This window comes from Ursus maritimus, unplaced genomic scaffold, assembly GCF_017311325.1.
Source record: "Ursus maritimus isolate PB19 unplaced genomic scaffold, ASM1731132v1 scaffold_2, whole genome shotgun sequence".
NCBI lineage: Eukaryota > Metazoa > Chordata > Mammalia > Carnivora > Ursidae > Ursus > Ursus maritimus.
In genome coordinates, this window is record NW_024424452.1 from 28,767,695 (window position 1) to 28,794,250 (window position 26,556).

The 26,556-nt window shown below is 46.8% G+C and overlaps 1 protein-coding gene across 1 annotated transcript in view; it reads right to left on the bottom strand.

The window, feature by feature from the left end:
* The window catches only part of SHISA9 (shisa family member 9), a 266,670-nt gene extending 264,420 nt beyond the window's left edge, over positions 1 to 2,250 (bottom strand). The window contains exon 1 of the mRNA XM_008697139.2: positions 1,688 to 2,250. Coding sequence (XP_008695361.2) covers positions 1,688 to 2,250 — 563 coding nt within the window. The remainder of the gene's footprint in view (positions 1 to 1,687) is intronic.
* Positions 2,251 to 26,556: the final 24,306 nt, after the last annotated feature.

Sequence of the window (26,556 nt, forward strand, 5' to 3'; positions counted from 1 at the left end):
GTTTGCAAGGAAAAGGCTCAGTGGATATTTCGGCAGAGGAATTAACCCGAAACTGCAAGGCAGCCTACCTATCCCTGGGTGACTCTCTTCCTACCAAGGCGACACCCGCTGCCTGCCTGCCGCAGTCCTGCCTCGGCACTCCTCCCTCACCTTAACACAGACCCCGGGAAGCCATAGGGATTGGCGGGGACTGCGGGGACGTGAAGCACTCGCCGCTAAGGCTGGTGACGGGGCATCTTGGGGTTGCAGGAGGTGGGCGGGGCCAGCGTGTTACTCTTAGTTGGTCAGGGTTTCTTGAATACCCTCGAAGCTTACTTTGTGCAAGACCCCAACATCCATCCACGCCTCCCTGCTGACCCAAACCAAGAGCAACTTCTTCACCTCTTCCCCCAAATCCCTCCCCACTGGAAAAAAAAAAAAGTCATCGGATACTCCGCGTATAAATAGAAAATAATTACTAGTGAGGTGGTAATGTTCCTTCGCCTATTTTTGGTGGGTCTCTTTGTTCAGATTTTTTAGGCAGGCGCACGGAGCGCGTGCATCCACACGCTCACACACGGGCCCCCGCCGGAGGTGTGGGGCGGGTGTGTGTCTGGAGGGGGGGGACACGTGGCGACCCCGTTGCCCACACTCGGAAAGAAGATCAAGCTTGCGCCCAACCATCCAGCTGTTCGAAGACAGCCTGTCGCTTTTCAACCCCGCCCGCCCAGACCTCACGCCAACCCTGGCCTCTGTAGGGTCTGGGGGCTGTGTCCTCGGGGCAGTGTCCTCCGCCTCCAAAGTTACTGGGTTGTGCGAATCAATTTAGACACTTTTTAAAAAAGCAAAAGGCAAATAGCTCCATTAATCCCCAAATGCCTTTTCCCATCTGCTGCGACTTGCTCGCGCTGGGACTTGCATAATGAATAAGGCAACCGGGAAAGTTGACGAATCAGGGTGTTGGGGGGCGGCGGAGGGGGTGTGTGTGTGAGCGGGGCTCCCGCCCTTGGAGTCCGTGCCAACCCGGGCAAGGGGCTCAGGGGGCAGCTGAGGCCTCGGCCCCCAGTAGGGAGAGGTGATGACCCGGGAAAGGGGCGAGGGGTTTGGGCACGGGGGAGGCAACCGAGGTCTCAATTCCAGGGACCCCGCAGCTCAGGGAGAGCGAGGCGGCCGCTCCAGGCAAGGCTTTTGTTCTCGCCCTCCCCTCTCTTTCCACCTCCCTCGCCTCTTTTTCGCGAGCCTTACGAGTTGCAGGCGGCACACACTCCTTCCCTCCCTCCCTCCCTCCCTCACACACGCGCGCGCGGGCTCACACACGCCCCCCTTCTCTTTCGGGCTCGCCTGCCCTGTTTACCTAGAGGCTAGGATGTGGAATCCGAGCGGTGGACCCCTCCCCAAAACCCAAGACTTCGGGGCAACGGGCTCCTGGGCTGTGCGTCTCGGGTCCGCTTCAATCCCAGCCGGGAGGGGGCGGCGAGAGGGTGAAGGGGGCAAAGACCCCCGACACACACACACATACACACGCTCAAAACCACACCTGTGCGGAGCCCAGCGCCCCCTCTCCGCGCTCCCAGCCGAAGTTGGCTTTCCCGGGCGACCTCCCCCAGCGGAGACGCGGGGGAGAAGCGCCATTGCCCGGGGAAAGGTGGAGAGGGAAGAGCAGGGAGAGCGGCGCCCGGAGGGGAGGCGGAGGGGGGAGGCAGCCCACCTGGACATGTGCTCTCTTTGGGGCCGGTGCGCTTTCTCCAGCCCCAGCTTGGTGAAGATGCCTACAAGCACCATGACGGCCACCACCCCGCAGATGATGTAAACGATCAGGTTGGTCTTGTCCTTGGTGGGGTCGTGCAGGGGGTCGTCCTTGCGCGCGGGGGGCTTGCCGGTGTTAAGCCAGAGCGGAGTGTCGTAGTTGGTGCAGGTGCTCTGGTTCAGTCGCCGCTTCTTAAACGTGCAGCAGAACCGGAAGCCACAAGTCCCGCAGCAGAAGATGAAGTCGCCCGAGCTGCAGTTGAACGGCGGGTCCCACTGGCCCATGACATCGAAGTAGCCCCTGCAGAAGTCCGGCGTGGGCGCCCGGGTCGGGGGCGCGTCCGAAATCCCCGCGCCCTCGCCGGCCTCTCCGGAGGCGGCCCCGGAGCGGTTGCCCCCCGCCAGCACTACCACGCCGCCCAGCTGCGCCAGCTGCCCGTGCCCCGCTCGCTCCTGCGCCCGGCACACGCGGGCGCACAGCTCCGTGAGGAAGCAGCCGAGGAGCAGCCGGAGGACGCGGCGCATCGTGTCTCCCAGCCCGGGCTCGGCCGCTCGGCCGCCGCTGGAGCCGCTGCAGCCGCCTCTCGAGGCGCGGCCGAAGCTGCCGAGGCTGCTGCCGGGGGCTGCGAGCCGCCGCGGGCCGCACATGCAGGGAGCGGCGCGGGGCGCTCGGTGGTCGGCGGCCACTGCGCTCGGCTCAGTCCGCGTTCGCCTCCAGCGCGCCGCGCGCCGAGGGGCCGGCCGGGGAGGAGCGCGCCTGGCCGGGCGGGGGGAGGATGAGCGGGGGCAAGCGCCGGGTGCAGGTCCGGCCGGCTACGGGGAGAGGCAGGGGCCGGAGAGCAGGGGAGAGTCGGCCTGTTCTTGCTTGCCCTCCGCCGGCGGCTCCGGACCAGCCGCCCCGCGCCCGCTCGCAGGATCCCTCTCACCTCTCCAGCTCGCCAAGTGCGCTGGAGAGAGCGAAGCAACACTTGTGGAATGAAGGGAGGGCAGGAGGGAAGGGGGAGGGGGAGGAGGGCGGGCAGAGGAGGGAAGGGGGGGTGGAACGGGCGCGAGCTCGAGAGGGGCGGGGGCGCGGAAGAGGTGACTCGGGCGGGCGGGAGCGAGTTGGGGGGCGTGCAGAGCTGAGCTAGGCTGGCGGGCGGGGAGGAGGGAGCTTCGGCAGGCGCCGGGGCTGAAGGCACCGCTCGGGTTTCCCGGCAGGTGGAGGACGGCTGCGGGACCTCCCGCGCCCTCTCTGGGCGGGAGGCGCGGCTCAGACCTGGGCGCAGAGGCGGCTCCGCCCGTGGCTTTTTCAGGCGTGCGTGCGCAGGGGCTGCGGCTTGAATCTGCCCTCCAGGGAAGGGGTGACTCGGAGGGGATAAGGACAGACTAAGTGGCTTCCACTCCAAGGCAGACGGGGGCACAGTCTGATCAGGCTCGCCTTTTCCAGGTGCACCGGGCCCCCTCACCCTTCCCCGACTGAGCCCTCCAGCCAGGCGCGCCTCCGGATGGTTCAACTCCCTGGGACGAGCCGAGGACTAAGGCTGAGCTGGGAAGGCGGGGTAGCAAGACACTGGGCCCGGGGTAAGCACCCCCGGGAGAGGGCCGTGGGACCAACTACAGTCAAAGAAGCGCAGGGGGTAGGGGGGAGGCAGCAGACAAGGCCGAGGCAGTGGCACGTCCCACATCCCGGAATGTCTTTCCTTGGGACTCTCCTAGGCCCCTGGACCTGGCACTTTCTGTCCCTCTACGACCTCGCAGCGTTCCCTGCGTTCCACAGGAGGGCACACCGCGGCGCCGCCTCTGCGCGCCCAGATCTGGTGCAGCGCAAGGCCTGGGCACCCAGCCTCAGCCACCCTCCCGCGCCTGGAGCCCCCGCGTGGGTCTCCGGAGCTGGCTGGCCCCTGTGCTCACCGAGCCCCCCAGACATCCTCACCCGGTGCTGCGGAGTCCGGCCTTGCGCCCTCAGCTTCCAGCCTCCCTCTGGTCGCCTGTCAGGAATTTCCAAATCTGCCTTCTCCACTCAGCCGATTCTAGTCATCCGTCGTCCCTCTCCCATTTCACCCACTTCTTTCCTCTGCTTGAATTTGACTCCAGTAGCCCCCGAAACAGGATTTGCACCAAAGCTGCTACACCGAATTTAGATCTCCACACGCCCCTGCGTTTTGTTTTTAATTGCATTAACTAAGTATACACTTTGCAGTAGGGCTTGGCGATTTGCAGGGAAATGATGTTTCCACCACCCTCCCCTCCATTGGGCTGCAGTCAGGGGCTTCTGGGGCATTTTCAAAGCACCAAAAAGATGGGCCACAAATAAAATGACATACGGGGTCCCCTTAGTTGCAAAAGCATGGGGGGGGGTTGTTGGCCTCTACTGCAGGTTTTCTCTGCATGAGAGGGAGTTTGGTTAATTGCCCCTTCTCTTTGAAGAATGTCGCCTACTGTCTTCCCAAAGACTAGCAGAGAATGACCCTGTTCCAGCCAAAACAAGCCAGGCCAACACTGATGGAGCATATCCAGGAGTATACCAGCCCTAGAAGACGTGTTGAATTATGGGCCGTATTTTGTCCCAAACCCACCTGCACAAGGTGTGAGATTGTTTAGTCTAAATTCATCAGCTCCATCATAATGGGATCCCCAAAATAGGATAGTGTGGCGCGTCTGTCGACCCACACCCACCACCACTGTGTGAGTCCCTACAAACACAAGCACTGGTGTGTGAGAGCTAATGATAGCTGACATTTATTCAGTGCTTGCAACATGCCCACTAAGCTTGTCTTTTCTAAAATCACCTCCTCACAGATGCTTAGAGCAGTGCCTAGCATCTAGCAGACAATCTGGGAATATTTGCTAAAACATTTGAGGGACTGATCTCATTTAACTCTATCTGCTAGGTAATATAACCGGGCTCACACAACAGAGGGAGAGACTGAGGCCCCAAGCAATTAAACCAGGTGCCGACGGTAGCACAGGGAGGAAGTGCCCCAGTTGGCTTTTGACCCAAGAAATTTGATTCCTGGGCCTGTGTTCTAACCACTGCAAGTAGTGCCTTCCTAAAATAGGCATCCAGGCTCCTTAGCCACCTGATGTTATAATATATGTTTGGTTTCTGTCTGTCTCCCCACATTGAAATGGTAAACGCCAGGGCAGAAGGGGGCCTTGAGTCCTGCAGAGTCTCCCACCGCCTGCAGTAGTGCTGGATGTGAGAAGCACTCAAAAAATATTTACAGTCTGCTTTGATTAACTTGTGAAGATCTTAGATGCAAGACCCTGGGTGTTAAACCAAGAGAGGAAAAGGGAGAGACGATGGAGTTTCTGCTGTGGGGACCATACAGAGGGGTTGGGATATTTCTACGCACTAAATCAGAATTGGGGAGGGCTACTCCAGCAGGCTTGCCAAGGTCCAGGAAGCTGAGGCTCAGAGGGGTTAAAGGCTTTGTCCAAGGTCAAGTGGCCAGCAAATGGGAAAGCCAGGGCTAGATGCAGCTGCCCAACTCCTAATCTCTGGTTTCCTGCCTTCCCACCCCATTGCACCCCACTGAGGCATCTCCCAGCCAGCATCTGGGCAGGGAGCTTAAGGCAACAGCCCGGTAGAAGAGTAGGTCACAGACACCTTCCCCCAAGAGCTGGGGGTTTTCACACGCTTCTAAATTTGATTTGAAAAAGGAAAAGAAAAAAAGAAAAAAACCTTAGCGAAAAGAGACAAAATCTAGACAGAAAAGTCCATTTTAGAATCTGCCTCCAATCTCTGTAAAATATTGCCTGTCACCAGGACATTTGAGACCTGGCCTCAGAGGAGACTCCTCGGGCTGCTGTTCCTGGCTTTAATTAACAGAGACTGCCCCCTGTTTGTGACAAGGAGAGTGCAGGGATCCTGCTAGGGAAAGAAGCGGATCTGATCTACCCCTCGTGGCTTATTTGCCAGATCCCAAACCTTAAGCCTGCTCTCACACCACACACACACACCCCTGCCCCAGCCCCCATGAGCTTCACCCAAACCAAATTTCCTTGCTGCTCCTGCCTGCCAAGGCAGCCGCTGCCCCTCTGGAATATTGCCCACGCCTGTTTCCCAAGCCTTTGAAAAACGTTTATAAGAGGGAGGAACCGTCTAGGTTCATTTTACTCTTTAAAGGAAGGAAGTCCCCCCCCTTTTTTTAAAGATTTTATTTATTTATTTGAGAGAGAAAGAGACAGAGAGCTTGAGCAGAGGGGAGACTGAGAGGGAGAAGCAGACTCCCCCACTGAGCAGGGAGTCCAAGATCATGACCTGAGCAGAAGTCAGACGCTTAACCAGGGAAGACCATGACCTGAGCTGAAGGCAAACGCTTAACTGACTGAGCCACCCAGGCGCCCCAGAAGAAAGTCCCTTTCGTCTGGGTATGTCAACTCAAATCAATAGAGTCACTACCTCCTAATAGATGTGTGATTATTGAGAACGTGCCCCCATTCAGAACACGTGATTGAGAAACTATTTCTTTCAGGGCTCCTGGAGGGAGGGGGGGTTATAAACTTCCCAACTGAGACACCTGGCAAGTTCGTGGAAGATGAAAAATCATCAAATACCACCCCCCACCACTAGCCAGATGAATTCATGCAAATGTGTTGAAATTAAAATGCAGCTCTTAATGAAAGTACTTTCTATGAAAGAGATGATGACATTATTATTTACAACACAGGCACTTTTAATATCTAAAGAAGACTCTCATTCGCTCTAGGCTTAATTATGTCAGATTGCAGTACAGCTTGCAACAAGACCAAAACCGTATTCCCCAACAATTAGGGCAAGGGAACAACGTTATAAAGCATGTTTACTTACCGGGACTTGCAACCAGGGTCCATAAGCAACTCAGCATATTACATGATGTGTGCCGTGGCCCTCACTGGAAGGAGTTGTTTGTTAATAAGTCCTCATCAGATAGCTTTTAGGGTTTCAGAAAGGTTTCTTAGCAACTGTTAGCCTTGAGGGGAAAAAAAGAGAGAGAGAGAGATGTCACAGAAGCTGTTGATTTGAAACCTTAAGAGCTACTGGGGTCCAAATCGAAACTGGACCCCCATAGCTGGAGCCCAGGGAAAGACCAAAGAAAGGAAGCAGACCTCTCCAGAAGGGCAGGTGGCAGGGGTAATAAGCAAAGGAACTTACAAGGCTTGTCCTGGGCCCTGCAAGACCAGTGGATCTCTGCACCTGCCTGCTGGAATCTTACAAGTTTCTATTATATAGAGGCTTCAGTGGGGGTCTGCAGGATACGGTCCAGATGGTCTTAACAGCACTTTGCTCTCTCAAGGTTACATCCTTGAAATAGACTCCTAGTTCCAGGGCGGTGGGTGGAATATACATCCGAAGGACAGGGGAGGGGTGAGGAGCCTCTGATTGCCCATGTCCAGCTCGGGGGGGTCAGCCAGAGGTCATGTCCCCTCGATGACTTCCTCCCACAGAAGCCAAAATGGGGCAAGCCGTTGCCATGCTCAAGCAACACGCTGACTTGATATATTTTGTTCTCTTACTCTAAAAAGATAAAGGATCCTTTACGGAAGAAGTGAAGTGGGTCTGAAGTATGGTTTCCCCAGATTACAAGAGGTATGTGAGATGATTTTTGGTTTTACCCCAAAGGTTTTTTTGAATAGTTTTGTATTTATTTCAATGTGTAGCAGAAAAAAATAATGGCACATCAAACCCATGGCTCAGTGGGCATAAGTATTAAAGGTGTATTTATAGTGAAATGTGAAGTGCCTGGTGTTTAGGAGATGTGGATTTTGGTATCAGGATGGGGTTTCTCAGCTTCAGCGGTACTGACATTTTAGGGTGGATCATTCTGTGTGATGGGGGGCTGTCCTGTGCATTGTAGGACCCTTAGTAGCACTCCCGGGCTCAACTCACTGGATGCCGGTAGCAGCTCCCCGTTGTGACAAACAAAAACTCTTGACAAGCAGACATTGCAAAATCGACTGAGAACCAGTGATTCTTTGCTGATGTTTAAATCCTGCTTCTTTCTCATCTGAGGTCTGTGACCTCAAATGAGTCACGTCACTTCTCTCAGCCTCAGTTTTCCCATCTATAAGATGGGAATAAGAACGGTGCCTTTCCCCAGGAATATTACAGACGCTTCATATCTGGTGTAGAGTGCTTAGCACAGTGAACGGAACCTTTGCCGGGCTTAGTAAAGGGTCACTCTTATTACAGGAAGCCTGAGGGGGCCTACTAGGTGTTAGGCACTGCCCTAAGTACTGGGGAGAGAGATGGCTAAGACAAAATCCTTGCCTTGAGGATGTCAGAATCTCCAGGGCAAGAGAGAATACACCTGCCATGAAATCTTATAGGATCCCATGCTCAGGAGGGCTCCAGGGTTAGTCCACTGCTCTGCAGGTACCTTGAAATTCTAAATGATTTCTGAACATGGGGCCCCACCCGTTATGCAGCCGGTCCTCTCTATAGGGGATGCAACTCGGGCAGAAAGAGAGGTCGAGCTTATGGGAACTTAGAGGGGGATGTTTAGCTCCAACTTCCCTCGCAAAAGCTTCTCACGGTGGTGACATTCCAGCAGTCCTGAGTTAAATGTGTGCAAGCATTCTCAGCAACGGAGCAGGAAGAATTTTGGTAGATTCTTTTTAAAAGTAGTCCTCAAATGTCAGTCCAAAGAACAATACGGAAGGTGTCAGTAGTAAAATTTCCACTGGTCCATAGAAAATCGAGAAAAATTATGGTTGATGAAATAGGTGTTCAGAAAGCTCCTCTTTGAACAGTTGTAGACTTTATTTGTATAATTCACTTTCTGAAGTTATGTTAGTCTTATACTTAATCATCTTTCGTAGATGTTAGTCTTATGTTTATCATCGTGTGTGTGTGTGTGTGAGTGTGTGTGTGTGTGTGTGACTCTGTGTGTGTGTGTGTGTGTGTGTGTGTGTGTGTGTGGCATTTTTAAAATATTTCTTACCAGGGAAAAACTAGAAAACTTATCCTCCCCAATTTTTCGTCATTTTACTGTGCATGAAATCCCAGAGTCGGGGATGACTAATTTAAGAACCTCGCTTTTGTTCACAAGTAAAGCGGCGGTTTGAAGCAATTATCTGAATAATTTAAGTCCCTCTAACTGTAGTAGGAAACCAAAATAGGTTTTAGGGTCATGCATTTTCCAGCTAGCTACGTTGGGTAAAATTACAAGGTGTATCCCCGGGAATCCGCTAAGGCTAGATGGAAACCACACAGCTCCCCAGACCCATGTCTCTGTGCTCCCACCAGTGCCTACAAATACAGATTGTATCGGTAGTTTTTGCCATGTAACAAATCATCCTAAACCTTAGTGGCTTAAAATAACAACTCTTTTATTTAACTAACAGTTCTGCGGGTTGGCAACTTAGGTTGGTATCAACTGGATGGTTCCTCTGGTCTTAGTTGGACTCACTCATGCATTTGCTGCTAACGGTCAGGTCTCCAGGGTGCTGTTGGTCTGGGACAGCCATCAGCTGGAACGGGTCCTCTTTGTTCCATGAGATTTTTCCTAAGCCATCAGGCTAGCCTTTTCACATGGGGCCTTGGCAGGGGTCCTGAATCACTAAAACAAAGCATGCAAGACTTACCGAGACCCAGGGTCAGAACATTCTGTTGGCACAAAGCAAGCCATAAGCCAGTTCATATTCAAGTAGGAGGGAAATAGACTTCTCTTAACTGGAAGAGCGGCAAAGTTGCATTGAAAAGGGACACGCATACAGGGATGTGGGATTAAGTAGCCATATCAACTGTCTTAGTCCATTTGGGCTGCTCTAACAGAACACCATCCACTGGGTGGTTTGTGAATAGTAGGAATTTATTTCTCACAGTTCTGGAAGCTGGCAGGTTTAAGATCAAGACGCAAGTATGGTCGGGGCGCCTGGGTGGCTCAGGTGGGTAAGCTTCCAACTCTTCATTTCAGCTCAGGTCATGATCTCAGGGTCGTGAAATCAAGCCCTATGTTGGGGCTCTGAGGTGGGCATGGAACCTGCTTAAGATTCTCTCTCTCCCTCTCCCTCTGACTCTCCCCACCCCCCATGCTCTCGTGCTCTATCTCTCCAAAAAAATAAAGAGAAGACACAAGCATGGTCACATTCTGATGACAGCCCTCTTCCTGGGTCATAGTCAGCATCTCTTCAGTGTATCCTCACGTGGTGGAAGGGGTGATGGATCTCTGTGGGGTCTCTTTTGCGCAAACAGTGATTCCATTCATGAGAACTCCACCCTCATGACCTAACCGCTTCCCACAGGCCCCACCTCCTAATACCATACACTGGGCATTAGGATTTCAAGATACAAATTTTGAGGGGACACAAACATTCAGACGCACAGACATGCACCGACTAACCACAGAGTCCGAATCCCATTACTCCCAACCACAGTAGAATGAAAATCTCCATGTCACAAGACTGCCCCACCAACAGTATTCCAGGGGAGGCTTCTACACAGCCAGAGAAACAACCGTCACAGAGAGCTATGTAAGCTGTGTTTTCAGCTACAGGTTCAGCACAAGCCCCAAGCCAGTAGTCAGCCATGTGTCCAAACCGGTATACTGGGAGGTCCTTGGCACCATCCTTGGTCTCAACTTCCGTATCCTATCGGTCACCAAGTTCTGTCAATTCTCCCTCCTGAATAAGAATCACATCCTTCCTTTCTGTCATCCCCATTGTTCCTGCCTCAGTTTAGCCCTCGTCATGTCTCACAGTGACAATGGTACAGCTCCCTAGTTTCGCCTAGCTCCCCCACGTCCTCATCCTGAATCCAGTTGCTCCTCTGTCACTTAGCAAGCCTTTAGGGAATGTTCACTTCATGCCAAGCACTGTGCTAGTGGTGGGGGATACAGTAGAAAATCGGACAGAGCCTATAGTTTGGTAAAGGAAAGAAACAAAAGAAGACAAACTTATTAGGCAGGGTAGGTCATCTGCTATATTATATAACCACAAAACCTCTGTGGCTTAACAAAGTATATGATGACTTAGGAATCCAAATCCTCCCCATCATGTTGCTCCACCATCATGAAATCATTTACTTTTTGCCGTGTGGAGGCCATATGCAGCCATAGAGGAAAGAGCAGAAGATGGAGTGAGGCAATTTATGGCCATGTCTGGAAGTGGCATACATCATTCCCGCAGTATTCCATTAGCTGAACTCAGTCACGTGATCCCAACTTAAGCACAAAGGAGTCTGGGAAATGTAGCGTTCCTCTGTGCTCAGAGAAGGAAAGAGAACTGGGGAGTATATAACCAGTTCTTTCCTCAATAAACAATAGTAATGCATATAATAGACGCCATGGTTAGAAAAGTAAAGCATCCTGTGGGAACCAGGGGAGTGCCTAATGTATTTAATATATCCTGGGATTCAGGGAGGCAGGGTGGGTGAGCTGAATAATGGCCCCCAAAGATACCCAAGTCCTAATCCCTGGAACCTCAAACAGAGTTCCTGGCAAAAAGGACTTTGTAGATGTGATTAAGTGAAGGATCTTGAGATAAATGAACCTGAATTATCCAAGGGGGCCCTAACTGTAATCGCGAGTGTTCTTAGAGAGCTAGAGGGAGATCTGGCTAGGAAAGAGGAAGAGGAGACGGGATGGCAGAAGCAGAGGCTGGAGTGATGCTCTCTGAAGATGGGAGAAGGGTCCCACGAGCCCAGGAAGCTGAAAAAAGACAAGGAAGGCCTTGTCTCCCTCCTGGAGCCTCCGGAAGGAATCGGCCTGCTGACACCTTGATTTTAGCCTGTTAAGACTCAATTTGGACTTCTGGCCTCCACAAGGATAAGAGAATACATTTTCTTCTTGCTTTGAAACATTGAATTTGTGGTAATTTGTGACAACAGCAAGAGGAAACTCATACAAGCAGTAATGCCCGTGCTGGGTTCCAGATTAAGGATCACTCCTCAGTGAGTTAGGCAAAAAGACAGGAGGGCAGGGCCGGGGCTAGAGGTTGAGGCTGAGGGATAGCAAGGTCCAGATCAAACAGGGGTTTTGGGAGGCAGGGGGACACTGAATTTAAACCTGAGGGCACTGGGCAGTCACTGAAGCAGGAGTGACTTGACCAAGATTTACATTTTTGCAGGACAGCCCTGCCTGCTCTGCGGAGAACAGGCCAGGGAAACCAATGCTGGAGGTAGGAGGAAGTCACTTGCTTTATTATAGGAGGAAAGTAGAAAGGCAGCAATTCAGGGTCATGGCAATATGGCGTGGGCTCAACAGGACTTGGGGATGGCCTGCCTCTGACAAGAGACATCCACCCCAGCACCAACATCAGCTGCACCAACTCTGGGGGTCAATGGTCCCGTAAAGGCCAGAACCTGCTTAGCCACTTATCCTGCTTGGAAACAAAATAGGGAGGTCTAAAGGAGCAGCAAAGGTACCTGTGAAACCCAGGTGCTAGCCATTCGATGTCTTCTTCCCAATCCCGTAGACACCAAGACCATCATGTCCTTTGTAATTCGAGTCAAATGGTTCAAGCGCCATCCCCATAGAAAGGGAAGTCCGGCATTACCCTTCGTCACCAGCCACACCATGATCAAGGGATTTCTGCTTCTCCTAATCTCTCCTGACTCTGATTTCCTGCTTCTGCTTGTGTACCCATGCTGATATGTGCTCCACAGGGGTGCCCAGCTAGGGGGTGGCCGGGCCTGAAACCCAACCTGCACTGTTCCAGCCAGGTCATGCACTCTTGGTGTACAGAGAAAATGATTTGATGTCTGGCATAGCCAGAACTTGGAGCTTTTGAGCAGAGAAGATGGGAACTAAAGGTCAGGGAGGGGGTCAGCTTGAAGCGTTTCAGTGCCTTGCTAAGACGCTCGGGACTGTTTCCTATAGCGACGGTACGTCGTCTAACAATGCGAAGCAAAGAGAGACGCATTCGTTCAGATTTGCATGTTATGTAGAGCACTCTGCCAGCTAATCTGGTCCTCATCACCCATCTGGGACCGAGAAAAAGCCAATCATTCTGGGCTGAGAACCTCCATACTGAGTCCTGTGGGGAATCCCCATTGGCCTCCATGCACCGATAGGAGCAAACAGGGCGGGGAAACAGAAGGGAAAATGGGCCTGATTCCAGAGAGCAGCAGAAACAAGACAGAAAGAAACTTAACTACCTTGTTGATGGCTTTCTGGATCCTTAGATTTGGGGGTTCTGTGTGATACTCCTGGATCTTCCAATAAAGTCCTCCTACCTTCCTCCTGTTTTTGCCTAAATTAACTCAAGTTGATTCCTGTTATAATTCTGACCGAGATACTCCGTCTCCAGTTTATTCAGGCCTTCGTCACATCACCACTGAGTGTTACATTTTGTGTCTCTCCTCCCTGTTGCCATGAGTTGGCCAGATGGAGAAGAGGAGGAGAGATCAGGGGAGGGCAGGGGTGGGGACAAGAGGCAAGAAGAGGACAGGAGGTGAGGGGAGGAGAGAGAAAGGTGTCATTGCATACATACCCAAAGATACAGAAGAGTGTTCTTCAAGCACTGTTTGTAGGAGCAAAGCATGGAAAACAACCTCTATCAGTGAGAGGACCAATGATCACCTGGAGAGATCTCCCTGTCATTGAGATACCGGCTAAAAAATTCTCAGTTTTTGCGTTTCAGAATACTATATAGCAGTTAAAAAGAATGAGCAGTTAAGGGGCGCCTGGGTGGCTCAGTTGGTTAAGTGTCCCACTCTCGATTTCAACTCAGGTCATGATCTCAGGGTCACAATCTCAGGGTCATGAGATTGAGCCCCACATCGGGCTCCAAGCTGAGCGTGGAGCCTGCTTAAGGTTCTCTCTCTCTCTCTTCCCCGACCCCTGCTCACGCACTCTCTTTCTCTCTCTCTCTAAAAAACAAAACAAGAATGAGCATTTTTTAAAAATCTGGAAATCAGTTTAGGCATTACTGCCTTATATATATATTTAATACATAAATAAATATATTTGTATTCTAAACATAAATTATAAAGCAATCATAACTTATATTATTATGCTTATAAATGTTTTTATAAAAATGGATAAATACATTGTCATTTACTTATAAAAATATATAATGAATATATTATAAGTATATTTATTATATGAATATATAAACACAAATATTAAACTTAGAAATAAATTTATATTTATATTTATAATAGATATAGTATGAATATATATAAATACATAATGTGTGTGTGTGTATGTCAGATGATCTTCAATCAAGATATAACTTTTTAAAAAAGCAAAGCAGAAATAAAAGCACATTTATGCTTAGAACGTACAGACGATTTCTGGAAAGATGTGTTCAAAGCAGTGGTGACCCTCAGGGACAGGAAAGGGGGAGGAGGATTGCTTCCCCCTCCCCCCCCATGCTTTTGCATATTGTTTTTTGTTTTTTTTTTTTTTTTATTATTTTTATTTATTTGGCAGAGATAGAGACAGCCAGCGAGAGAGGGAACACAAGCAGGGGGAGTGGGAGAGGAAGAAGCAGGCTCATAGCGGAAGAGCCTGATGTGGGGCTCGATCCCAGAACGCCGGGATCACGCCCTGAGCTGAAGGCAGACGCTTAACCGCTGTGCCACCCAGGCGCCCCTTGCATATTGTTTTTTTAACCATCCGTATGCTTCAACTCTTCAAGGACAGTAATTGATTAAAGTGTCTTTAAAAGCCAAGAAAAAGAGAAAGGGGACTGGATGAAGGGCAGATGAAAGAGAAAAGAGCGAGCGTCAAACAACTCAGCCTCCACTAGCTGAGTTCCATGCCCAGTGCCTCCATGATGCATCCTTGACCTTGACTAAATCATTTCCCTTCTTTGGGCCTCGGTTTTTTCATCTGGAAAACAGGTCAGCGGAATTCTATGCTCTCTAAGGTCCCAGCTCCCAAAACCGTCTGCAATATTTGCTGACAGAGCTAATTGCTCAGGCAGAACTTTCTTTCAAATTAAAGCAGTAATTGTCCTGGCTTCCCACAGCAGCATATGATGTTACCATCATAATATGAAATGGCTTTTTCTTTATTAGAGTTATCTTTGGAATCTGGCACCTTAAAGGATATAAAATGAATCATAAATAACATATTTGAAAATCATGTAGAATAAGGTGGTTTTTTTTTACAAGAGGCACATTTGGGTGCCTGATCAGCCCCACACCCGGTGCAGAGAGAAGTCCTCCATCGCCCGGCCAGAGATGGACCCAGAGTCCTGACCCGGGAGGATCCAGTCAATTATCATGTTGCCCAAAGCCGGTTAGATTTCTCCTCAAGAACTTGAGCTAAGAAACACAGATGAGGGAGAAGGGTGGAGAAGGGTCCCATTACATCAATGCTTAGGGACCAGACTGAAAGTTGCATGAGGGCAGGAACTGTGGCGGTCTTCTTCCTGCTCTATGCCCAGGGCTCACCACTGTTCTGGCACATACTAGGTACTCGAGAAAAATTAGTTGAAAGGAAAACTAATCACCGGAGAGACCATCCATAAACTCCACCAGCTATAAATCCCTGGTACCACGCAGCTCCTTTCCTTTAAGAGAACTAGATTTCTAGCATGCCTTGGGATTTTGTGCGATTCTAATCTTTCTTTAAAAACGTACTTAGAAAATAAAAGATAAAAATAAAATAAAATGAATAAAAACCCTCTTACACCTAAGCTAATTTGAACAGCTTTGGTTTCATCATCCAGAAGAAGCTAAGATGGGTATTCTTTTTCTTCTAGAAATACGAATCATTTTTTTCCCTGAGATTACTTTCTTTTAATTAAATACTATCAAAATTCATAGTAACGTGTTCCATGGCTCAATTCACTTCAGCACGCATGTATTGAGCTGGAAACTCTGACACAGCTCAAAGATGAATGGGGCGATGTCCCTGACATCCAGACATCACATTCAGATGGAGAAAGACAGGCGTACAGTCAAACCATTCAAATAGCAGGTTCTCTGAAGGAGAAAGTGTTTTGTTTTGTTTTGTTTTGCTTTTGAGATTTACTTATTTATTTGTTTGAGAGAGAGCACAAGAGAGAGCACAAGCAGGGGGAGCAGCAGAGGGAGAGGGAGAAGCAGGCTCCCTGCTGAGCAGGGAGCCCCACATAGGGCTCGATCCCAGGACCCCAGGATCATGACCTGAGCTGAAGACAGACACTTCAACTACTGAGCCCCCCAGGCGCCCCTGAAAGAGAAGGTTTAAACAATGCTCTGTGGGTATAAGCGGGAGAAAGCGATCAATATTGGGGAAGACCTCACGGAGGAGATGACCGCAAAGAAGGGCTTTGAAGAATGAGCAATAATTTGGGGCAGAGAGACCACATTATTTTTTTCCCCAGTCATGTTTATTTTCCTGTTGTTGAGTTGCCTATAATTTTTTTATTATTAACATAGAATGTATTATTTGTTTCAGGGGTACAGGTCTGTGATTCATCAGTCTTACACAATACACAGCACTCACGACAACACATACCCTCCCCAATGTCCATCACCCAGCCACCCCATCCTCCCCTCTCTCCTCCCCTCCAGCAACCCTCAGTTTGTTTCCTGAGATTAAGAGTCTCTTATGGTTTGTCTCCCTCTCTGGTTTCATCTTGTTTCATTTCTTCCTCCCTTCCCCCATGATCCTCTGCCTTGTGTCTCAAATGCCACATATCAGCGAGATCATGTGATAATTGTCTTTCTCTGATTGACTTATTTCACTTAGCATACTACCCCCCAGTTCCATCCACCTCATTGCAAATGGCAAGATTTCATTTTTTGATGGCTGCATAATATTACATTGTATATAAATAACCACATCTTCTTTATCCATTCATCTGTCGATGGACATCTGGGCTCTTTCCATAGTTTGGCTATTGTGGACATTGCCGCTATAAGCATTGGGGTACAGGTGCCCCTTCAGATCACTACATTTGTATCTTTGGGGTAAATACCCAGGAGTACAATTACTGGGTCGTAGGGTAGCTCTATTTACAACTTTTTGAGGAACCTCCCTACTGTTTTCCAGAGTGGCTGTGCCAGCTTGCGTTCCCACCAATACTGTGGGAGGGTTCCCCTTTCTCCACATCTTTGCCAACACCTGTCGTTTCCTGACTTGTTAATTTAAGCCATGCTGATTGGTGTGAGGTGGTATCCCATTGTGGTTTTGATTTGTATTTCTCTGGTGCGGAGCACTTTTTCATGTGTCTGTTGGCCATTTGGATGTCTTCTTTGCAGAAGTGTCTGTTCATGTCTTCTGCCCATTTCTTGATTGGATTATTTGTTCCTTGGATGTTGAGTTTGATAAGTTCTTTATAGATCTTGGATACGAGCCCTTTATCTGATATGTCATTTGCAAATATCTTCTCCCATTCTGCTGGTTGTCTTCTGGTTTTGTCGACTATTTCCTTTGCTGTACAAAAGGTTTTTGTTTTGATGAAGTCCCAATAGTTCATTTTTGCCCTTGCTTCCCTTGCCTTTGGTGATGTGTCTAGGAAGAAGTTGCTGTGACTGGGGTTGAAGAGATTGCTGCCTGTGTTCCCCTCAAAGATTTTGATGGATTCCTGTCTCACATTTAGGTCTTCCATCCATTTTGAGTCTATTTTTGTGTATGGTGTAAGGAAATGGCCCAGTTCCATTCTTCCACATGTGGCTGTCCAATTTTTCCAACACCATTTGTTGAAGAGACTGTCTTTTTTCCATTACGTATCCTTTCCTGCTTTGTCGAAGATTAGTTGACCATAGAGTTGAGGGTCCACTTCTGGGTTCTCTATTCCATTCCATTGATCTGTGTGTCTGTTTTTGTGCCAGTACCATGCTGTCTTGATGATTACAGCTTTGTCATAGAGCTTGAAGTCCGGAATTGTGATGCCACCAGCTTTGGTTTTCTTTTTCAACATTCCTTTGGCTATTCAGGGTCTTTCCTGGTTCCATAAATATTTTAGGTTTATTTGTTCCATTTCTGTGAAAAAAGTTGATGGTATTTTGATAGGGATTGCATTAGATGTGTAGATTGCTCTAGGTAGCATAGACATTTTAACATTATTTGTTCTTCCAGTCCATGAGCATGGAATGTTTTTCCATTTCTTTGTGTCTTCCTCAATTTCTTTCGTGAGTATTCTATAGTTTCCTGAGTACAGATCCTTTGCCTCTTTGGTTAGGTTTATTCCTGGGTATCTTACAGTTTTGGGTGCGTTTGTAAATGGGATCAACTCCTTAATTTCTCTTTCTTCTGTCTCGTTGCTAGTGTATAGAAATGCAACGATTTCTGTGCATTGATTTTATATCCCGCCACTTTACTGAATTCCTGTATGAGTTCTAGCAGTCTTGGGGTGCAGTCTTTTGGGTTTTGCACATAAAGTATCCTATCATCTGCAAAGAATGAGAGTTTGACTTCTCCTTTGCTGATTCGGATGCCTTTTATTTCTTTTTGTTGTCTGATTGCTGAGGCTAGGACTTCTAGTACTATGTTGAACAGCAGTGGTGATAGTGGACATCCTTGCTGTGTTCCTGACCTTAGGGGAAAAGCTCTCAGTTTTTCCCCATTGAGAATGATATTCGCTGTGGGTTTTTCATAGATGGCTTTTATGATATTGAGGTATGTAGCCTCTATCCTTACACTGTAAAGAGTTTTAATCAAGAAAGGAGGCTGTACTTTGCCAAATGCTTTGTCTGTATCTATTGAGTGTATCATATGGTTCTTGTCCTTTCTTTTATTAATGCAGTATATCACATTGATTGATTTGCAGATGTTGAACCAAACATTTAAAGAAGAATTAATACCTATTCTTCTGAAACTGTTCCAAAAAATAGAAATGGAAAGAAAACTTCCAAACTCATGTTATGAGGCCAGCATTACCTTGATCCCAAAACCAGACAAACACCCTACCAAAAAGGAGAATTACAGACCAATATCCCTAACGAACATGGATGCTAAAATTCTCACCAAAATACTAGCCGATAGGATCCAACAGTACATTAAAAGGATTATTCACCATGACCAAGTGGGATTTATTCCTGGGATGTAAAGTTGGTTCAACATCCGAGATCACTATAAATAAAGGCACAGAGCCTGGGAACCCTGGTCCTTGGTATGGCCGAGCAATGGGCTACGTGGTAGAAGGAAGTGGAAGACCGGCTAGCAGGACAAGATGAGAATAGGACAGTGAGCCACGTTGTTCTTTTACCAAGATCCCAGCTCAGTGTTTTAAATTTTTCAGGCCAAAAAGGGATTTTTTGTTTTTAAGAGGAGCACATTTGGCAAGTCTCCGAGCGCTGAAAGGAGCCCTTGATGTTCTAGAAACTCTACAGCAGAAGAAAGATGATCAGAACACTAACCTCAGTGATGAGTACTTTTTCTTCTTGAAGTGTGTGTTGTCCCTCCCCCAACCATTCCAGGAGCAGTGAATGCTTACTTGGTACAAAGGTCATTGAAAGTGATTATCTTTTTCGAGGTGATGGAAATGTTCTGGAACTACACAGGGGTGATGGTTGTACAACATTGTAAATGTACTAAAAGCCGTGAATTATTCAGTTTAAAGTGGCTGGGGTGAAAATGACCCAAGTCTTAGCTTGAGCAAGGTCATCTTCTAATACAGATTGTACCCATGGAGATAAGGCTTGGGGGGAGGTGAGTGCCATTTTATATACAAGCGCCAATTCAAGAAATACAATGATATATATATATATAATCTTTTTTTCATTTAAGATTAAAATAACCAAGGAAATGGACCTTAATCATTGTTGGTGAGAGCATATATTAGTAGGACCATTTGTGGGACTGGGGTATGGGGAGAACATTTGGCTCCATCTTTCAAAATGTTTATTGCATGAACCTTGTATCAGCAATTCTCCTTCAAGGGGTCTATCCCTGTGCACAAAATACTCATGTCCTACACAAGACTGTAGACAAAAGAAATTGTGTTGCAACGTTGTATTAGTGAAAAATTGGAAGCAACCTAAATGTCCATAGAGCACTAGCTAAATAAAAGGAAGAGGAAGTAAACAGGATAAACCGCTAGAATGTGGTCACTTCTAGAAAGCGTTATTTAAAAGGGAGATTTTTCCATTTTATTTTTTCATTTCTTATTTAATTTCTTGTGACATGACTTACTTTTGTAATTTTAATAAATCCACAAGTTTTCTTTAATCAAACATGGCTTTATTGAGTCCCATGGAAAATATGGGTATTCTTCAACTAGAAGATTATCACTTTATTGAATGGAACACTGTTAATGAGAAAAACAAAGTCTATGCCTATTTTATGCACATTTGGGGCACAGAAAATGTTATACGCTGAGCATTTTTGAGACATGGCAACTTGAGGGATACTTCCTAATCTTGCATTCTGAAATCACGTCGGAGCTGTGTTATAAAACCGATGTCTGCCATCCACGAGCTGCCCATTGGTGAATTCATAAAACGCATACAAATTACGAGCTTTGTTAAGTCGTCATTAAGATTTATGTTATTGGAACAGGCACTGTTGGTCCTCCACCCAGATTCCCTTGGATTCCTTTGACCATCTCTTGTGTCCCTGGCCTGATCTGATGTGCTTTTGCTTCTATGAGCATGCACAAGTGAGTCTTTAAAAGGGAGGAACAGTCTCAAGCCAGTGGGGCAAATTTGCTTGGATGCTCTGAGCCAGAAGCGCTTGGTGGGGGAGCAGCGGGGGTTTACGTTCCTCCAAGGAGCCTTTGGTCAATCACATATGGGTACAAGAGTATGAAATTCCAGCTCCCTTGCTCAGGTCAGAACAAAGTCAGAGGCATACCTTACCCTCCAGAGTCCCCTGCGAGATTAGGCTGACATTACCAGCTCTGGAGCTTCGCCTAAATCACACTTGCTTGGCTTTTGTCCTTCCCTTTTGTCTTCCCCTGCAAGAGCTTCCTTAATAAATTAATTACACAGTCTCAGACAATGTTTTTTGCAAGTTTAAACTCAAAACCAGAAACAGAAAGCACAAATATTGTTGATCCAAGACCAGCTTCAGAAAATTCCAGTGTCGAGTTTGCACACAACAGGACAATTCAGATTAGGGCTGATGTAATGACAGTCTCTCAAAGCTTCAGCTCTAATATTTACTACTCAGACTCTGTAACAGGCTAAGGATTCTGTCTGTTGAAAGATGCACTATCTTCTCGTGCCCCTGTGTACAAGACCAGCAGGTTTTATTTAAGAAATTAATTAACTTCTCCTAATTACATATATCCTTGGTATTATTAACATCTGGAAAATCAATGAAAATCTCTGTGGCTTCTTTTATTATTTTGCATCTCTCTGTCTGGCTTAAAAGAGTGAAATTGCTGTTGAACTCCTGTGCAAAGTCATTTTGCAAATCTAGAAGGAGAGATTTTACTTCTCTTTTTTGGGACCTCACTAGGTTGTTCTGGAGATGAAAGGAGGTAAGTAGAGAACCTAGCCCAGGTGTATGGCTGGCTCATGGTAGGAACCAGTCAGTCACCTCCCTCCACTCAAAAGCTGTGGCACGTGAGGATATTCTAATTTTGTAATTCTTCAAGTGTGGTCCTAGGTCAGAAACACCTGGAGTGCTTGCCAAATGCAGATTCCTGGGCTGCATCTTTGGAATCTCTGGGGAAGACCCAGAAATTAGCATTTTTTAAAAGCCCTCTGTTTGAGTTTTATGCATTCCAAAGTTTAAATATCAGTGTCTCTGACTCAATCGTTTCCAACTAGAGAGATCATGAGAATGTGACTGTGTTCGTAGGTATAGTTTTGTCTGAAAATGACAGAGACTCAAGGGAAACTAATATTAGCTAAGGAAAAAAGAAGTGGGCAGATTTATTAGTTCACAAAACTAGAAAGTCCAGGATTAGATTTAGACCTTGCTAGATCTATGGACTCAAATGCTGCCTTCAAGGTTCTCTTTTTTTCTCCATCTCCTGGCTCTTATCATCCCATTTGGTTTCACTCATGAGCGCCTCAGGTGATAAAATGATAGTCACCAACAGCTCTGTGCTGACCATCTTTCTGCTAATGACCCTCAAAGACAGGAGGGCATCTCTTTCCTGGTAGCTTCCGCGAAAGTCCCTGGGAGATATCTGATTGGTCTAGGTTAGGTCACATGCCCATCTTTGAACCAATCACTAGCCAGAAAGATGGAGTGCTCTGATAGGTGAGGCCTGAGTCACGTGTCCATCCCTGGGGCAGAGCTATCAACATCAACGCCACCTACATCAGATAAATGGGTTTCCTCTCAGAAATTAGTATCCTGTTGCCAGAAGTCTTGCCAGAGAACTGATCTCATGTTCACTAAAACCAGAATCTATGTTCTTATCTATCTCTCTCTCTCTCTCTCTGAGAGAGAGTGCAGATGTGCACAAAGTTGAGGGGGAGGGGCAGAGGGAGAAGCAGGCTTCCCCCTGATCAGGGAGCCCAATGTCGGGCTCAGTCCCAGGACCATGAGATCATGACCTGAGTCAAAGGCAGACTCTTAACCAACCAAGCCAGGCTGGCACCCCAGAATCTGTGTTCTGTTTTTTTTTAATTAATATATAATGTATTATTTGTTTCAGGGGTACAGGTCTGTGATTCATCAGTCTTACACGATACACAGCACTTATCATAACACATACCCTCCCCAATGTCCATCACCCAGCCACCCCATCCTCCCCACTGTCCTCCCCTCCAGCAACCCTCAGTTTGTTTCCTGAAATTAAGAGTCTCTTATGGTTTGTCTCCCTCTCTGGTTTCATCTTGTTTCATTTCTTCCTCTCTTCCCCCATGATCCTCTGCCTTGTTTCTCAAATTCCATATATCAGTGAGATCATCTGATAACTGTCTTTCTCTGATTGACTTATTTCGCTTAGTGTAATACCCTTTAGCTCCATCCACCTCATTGCAAATGGCAAGATTTCATTTTTTGGGATGGCTGAGTAATATTCCATTGTGTGCATATATACCACATCTTTATCCATTCATCTGTCGATGGACATGTGGGCTCTTTCCATAGTTTGGCTATTGTGGACATTGCTGCTATAAACACTGGGGTGCAGGTGCCCCTTCAGATCACTCCATTTGTATCTTTGGGGTAAATACCCAGTAGTGCAATTGCTGGGTCGTAGGGTAGCTCTATTTTCAACTTTTTGAGGAACCTCCCTACTGTTTTCTGGAGTGCCTGCACTAGAATTTGTGTTCTTTAAAACTCTTCCAAATGATTCCACTGATCACCCACATTTGGTGGTGGTGAACCTTGGGGATGCATTTACCTTAAAATGACTTGGAAAGTCTCAACACCACTGACCTGTCTTCACTGGGGAGTTCAAGTCTTGCCTCTCCCTGCCTAGGGAGATTCAAAAGTGAGGGACTAGGGCGGAAGCTGGTCCCTCTGCTTCAGCTGGGGGTTAATCTTCTGTAAGCCAAGTTAGCCAGAGAATGCCAGCCCAGACTGTCACCATTTAGGAGAGAGCAAAAAGGTTGGCATTAGAAGGAGCTTTCGGAAAGTTGTCTCTTGCTTATCCTCCAGGGAGACGACAGGTTCGTGTAACATCTACAAGCAGATGTCCTGACAGGAGCAGGGACCAAACGGCAAACTTGTTGAAAAGGGAAAATCCAATTGTAATATAGATGGTTTCTTGATGAGAAAGTTATATACTTCAGTTAGTACAGTCTGATTTCTCCCTCGATATCTGTCAACAGGGGAGAATCTTCTTCTTGAGCTGAAAAAAAGAAAATCTAGTCCATCTGTACGAGCTTGATTATATTAATGCCGGGGGGGGGGGGAAGATAAGTCCACGAAATATACTCGGTGTCATCTTGCACAACTAGCTTGCCCAGAATCGTGATGCTCCTATTGCTGGAGGGGAAAAAAAAATTTAAGGCAAGACCCAAAAGGACTAGGAGTTTAATTTGAAAAGTACATCAAGATGTTGGGAGAAGATGGGGGGAAAGTTGCTGAGAGAAGGTCCTGGTTGTGTCTTTTGTGGCCAGTTTGCTCACATCAGCATGTCATATGTAAAGAGCAAAACACCATCCTGTTTTAATAACACACTTAACTGCCTCCACATACACAGGAGATCACGGTGTCCGCCAATTAAGAAAATTCAATCTCAAGCACAGGTACAGCAAGCCAATATTTTTTAGGCCAGACGGTTAGAAGAAGTCTGTAGTTCTTAATTCAGTATGTGAACTGTTAAAATAGTGTCGCAACAGAGATGACAGTGATTTGGAATTTGAAATCACGTTTCTGGGAGGGTGTGACAGGGGAGGATGCTTAAAAGGGGACAACTCAGCATCCTATTGGGAAGTGCACGAGACAGCAGGAAATCAGTGCCTGTGTGTGTGTGTGTATGTGTGTGTGTGTGTGTGTGTGTGTGTGAGTTCCACCCACACACTTCCTCCACTTAACAGCAAACTGGCCTCTTTACTGGTGCTTTTATGAATTCCATCTTGTGCAAGATTTAAACTCTCACCAGATGGGAGTTTATTTTTCCGACTTGCTTTGGTTTGCCCTTACTACTCTTAAAGTATCCCACTCCATAGAAGAATGCCCTTCCATGATGGATGTAAACACAACTTCTATTATTTCACATAATATATATATCTATCTGTAGATAGATATACCTATACATATATATGTAGATAGATAGATATGGTATATGATACGATAGATACATGAATAGATACATAGATACCTAGATATAGATAGATAATATATAATGATATATGATAGATGATAGATTCATATGTATAGATAGATAGATGTGGATCCAAGCCATTCATTATGCTGTCCACCTCAATCTTGTAGTGTTTATGTCAATTACACCTCACTGAGATGGAAAAAAAAACTGAACTGAAAAAAAAAAAAAGAATGTCCTTCCTTTCTCTTACAAATAGAATTGGTTATTCATTTAATCATTTATTTAAAAATGTTTGTCAAGGGTCTACAATCTGCTATGTATGGTATTAGGCACTGAAGATACAATAATGTAAAAAACAGACAAGAATCCTACCTTCTTGGAGCTTATATTCTAGAAATATACTGTCCAATATGGAAGCCATGGGCCATATGAGCTGTTAAGAACTTGAAAAGTGGCTAGTCTATATATATATTTTTTTTAAGTAATCTTTGTGCCCAATGTGGGGCTCAAACTCATGACCCAAGATCAAGAGTTACATTCTCTACCAACTGAGCCAGCCGGGCGCCCTACAAAGTGGCTAGTCTACGTTGAGTTGTGCCGTGAGTGTAAAATGTGGGATTTCAAAGACTTAGTGTTGAAAACAGAGTGGAAGGTTCATCAATTTTTTATATTGATTACATACTGAAATGATAATATTTTGGATATTGAGTCAAGTAAAATATATTTCACCTGTTTCTCTTTATTTATTTATTTTTAGTGTAGCTACAAGAAAATTTAAAATCATATCTGTGGCTTGACATCTATTTCCATTGACCAGCACTGTTCTAAAGCAGTGGGTCTGAAGCAGGGGTGATTTTGCACCTGCTCCCAAGACATGGAGCCAACAAAAACGAGTCTTCCTTTCAGAGCTCTGAATCTAGCATCATTTCAGAAGTTCAAACCTTCTGGACCAACCTTTGAGAGGTTCTTAGGCCTATCACACCATGGAACTTATGGAGCTTCACCCAGGTGGTGTCTCGATTTCTCTGCATAGTTGGCATAGCTGAGATGCTGTTGGAGGAAATCGTGGAGAGGACATGACCTCCAGTTGACCCATGAGCTGGACCCAGGAATTAGAGGTTACCCCCCCCACACACACACACACACACTCCCCCTTCTTGAAATGAATGCTCCAGCCACCATTCTGGAGCTAGCATCCCGTCCAAGGACGGAACCTTGAGAGAGTAAGGGGTTGCGGAGACCCTCTAGGTAATATATACAAATGAATTGCATTAAAGCCTCTATATAAACTGTTAAGATTCTGGCAGGCAGCTGCCGAGATCGTCTCGTCTTGCAGCCGCCCCTAAGTCCCCTTGCTTATTAACCCCACCACCTACCCATCTGGAATGGTCTGCCTCTTCCCCTCTCCTTGCCCTCGCTGTGTGGGGCCAGTTTGCCAACCAACACTCCCCCAGGATTTTGAAGTAAGCATTTCTTGCCTTCTTTGGTAGTTCTACAATGTATAGCTATGTCCCTTAACAATATAGTTTCCTTCTGCCTAATTTTGAGCCCTACGTAAATGGAATCATGTGTGTTATTCTTTGTATCTTCTTTTGTTCAGTATTATGTTCTTTAGATTCATCCTTAATGGTTTCATTAGCTCTCTTGTGTTTATTTGCATTGCTATATTCATGTATACTACTATATTCCTGTAACATGCTCATGTAACATAGTATATACTATATTATTCCATGAATATACAGTGTATTTATCCAGTCTGCCAATGAGGCACATTTAGGCTGTTTCCACCTTGGGGCTATCTTGAACAGCGTGCTTGTGAACATCCAAGAACATGAATGTTGAGCTCACCTGCATAGGTTTCTCTAGGGTCAGTTCTCACCAAATTTTAATTCAAAAATCTCTGCAGAATCTAACTCTCTATGCCTGAGGTTGAGTAAAAGCAATTCTTCTGAATCTCTTACTAGAATGTTAAAAGAACAAAATTCAGCTGGGTAAATGCGAAGATCTAATTGACTTTATTAAGCAACTCATGAATTGGGCAGCATCCCACCTAGCAAGTAGAGAGGAGCTCCAAGGAGTTGTAGAAAACAGAATGTTTTTTTAATAGGAAAGAGGGTGGAGCAAGGAAGTTATTGAGAGAGAGAGAGAGAGAGAGAGAAAGAAAGAAAGAAAGAAAGAAAGAAAGAAAGAAAGAAAGAAAGAAAGAAAGAAAGAAGGAAAGAGAGAAAGAGAGAAAGAGAGAGAGAAAGAGAGAAAGAGAGAAAGGAAGAAAGACAGGAAGGAAGAAAAGGAAAAGGAAGGATTTGTCCAGTCAAGGTCACCTTTCCTTAGGGGGAAAGGCAGGGGGTCTTATTAGGTGGATTA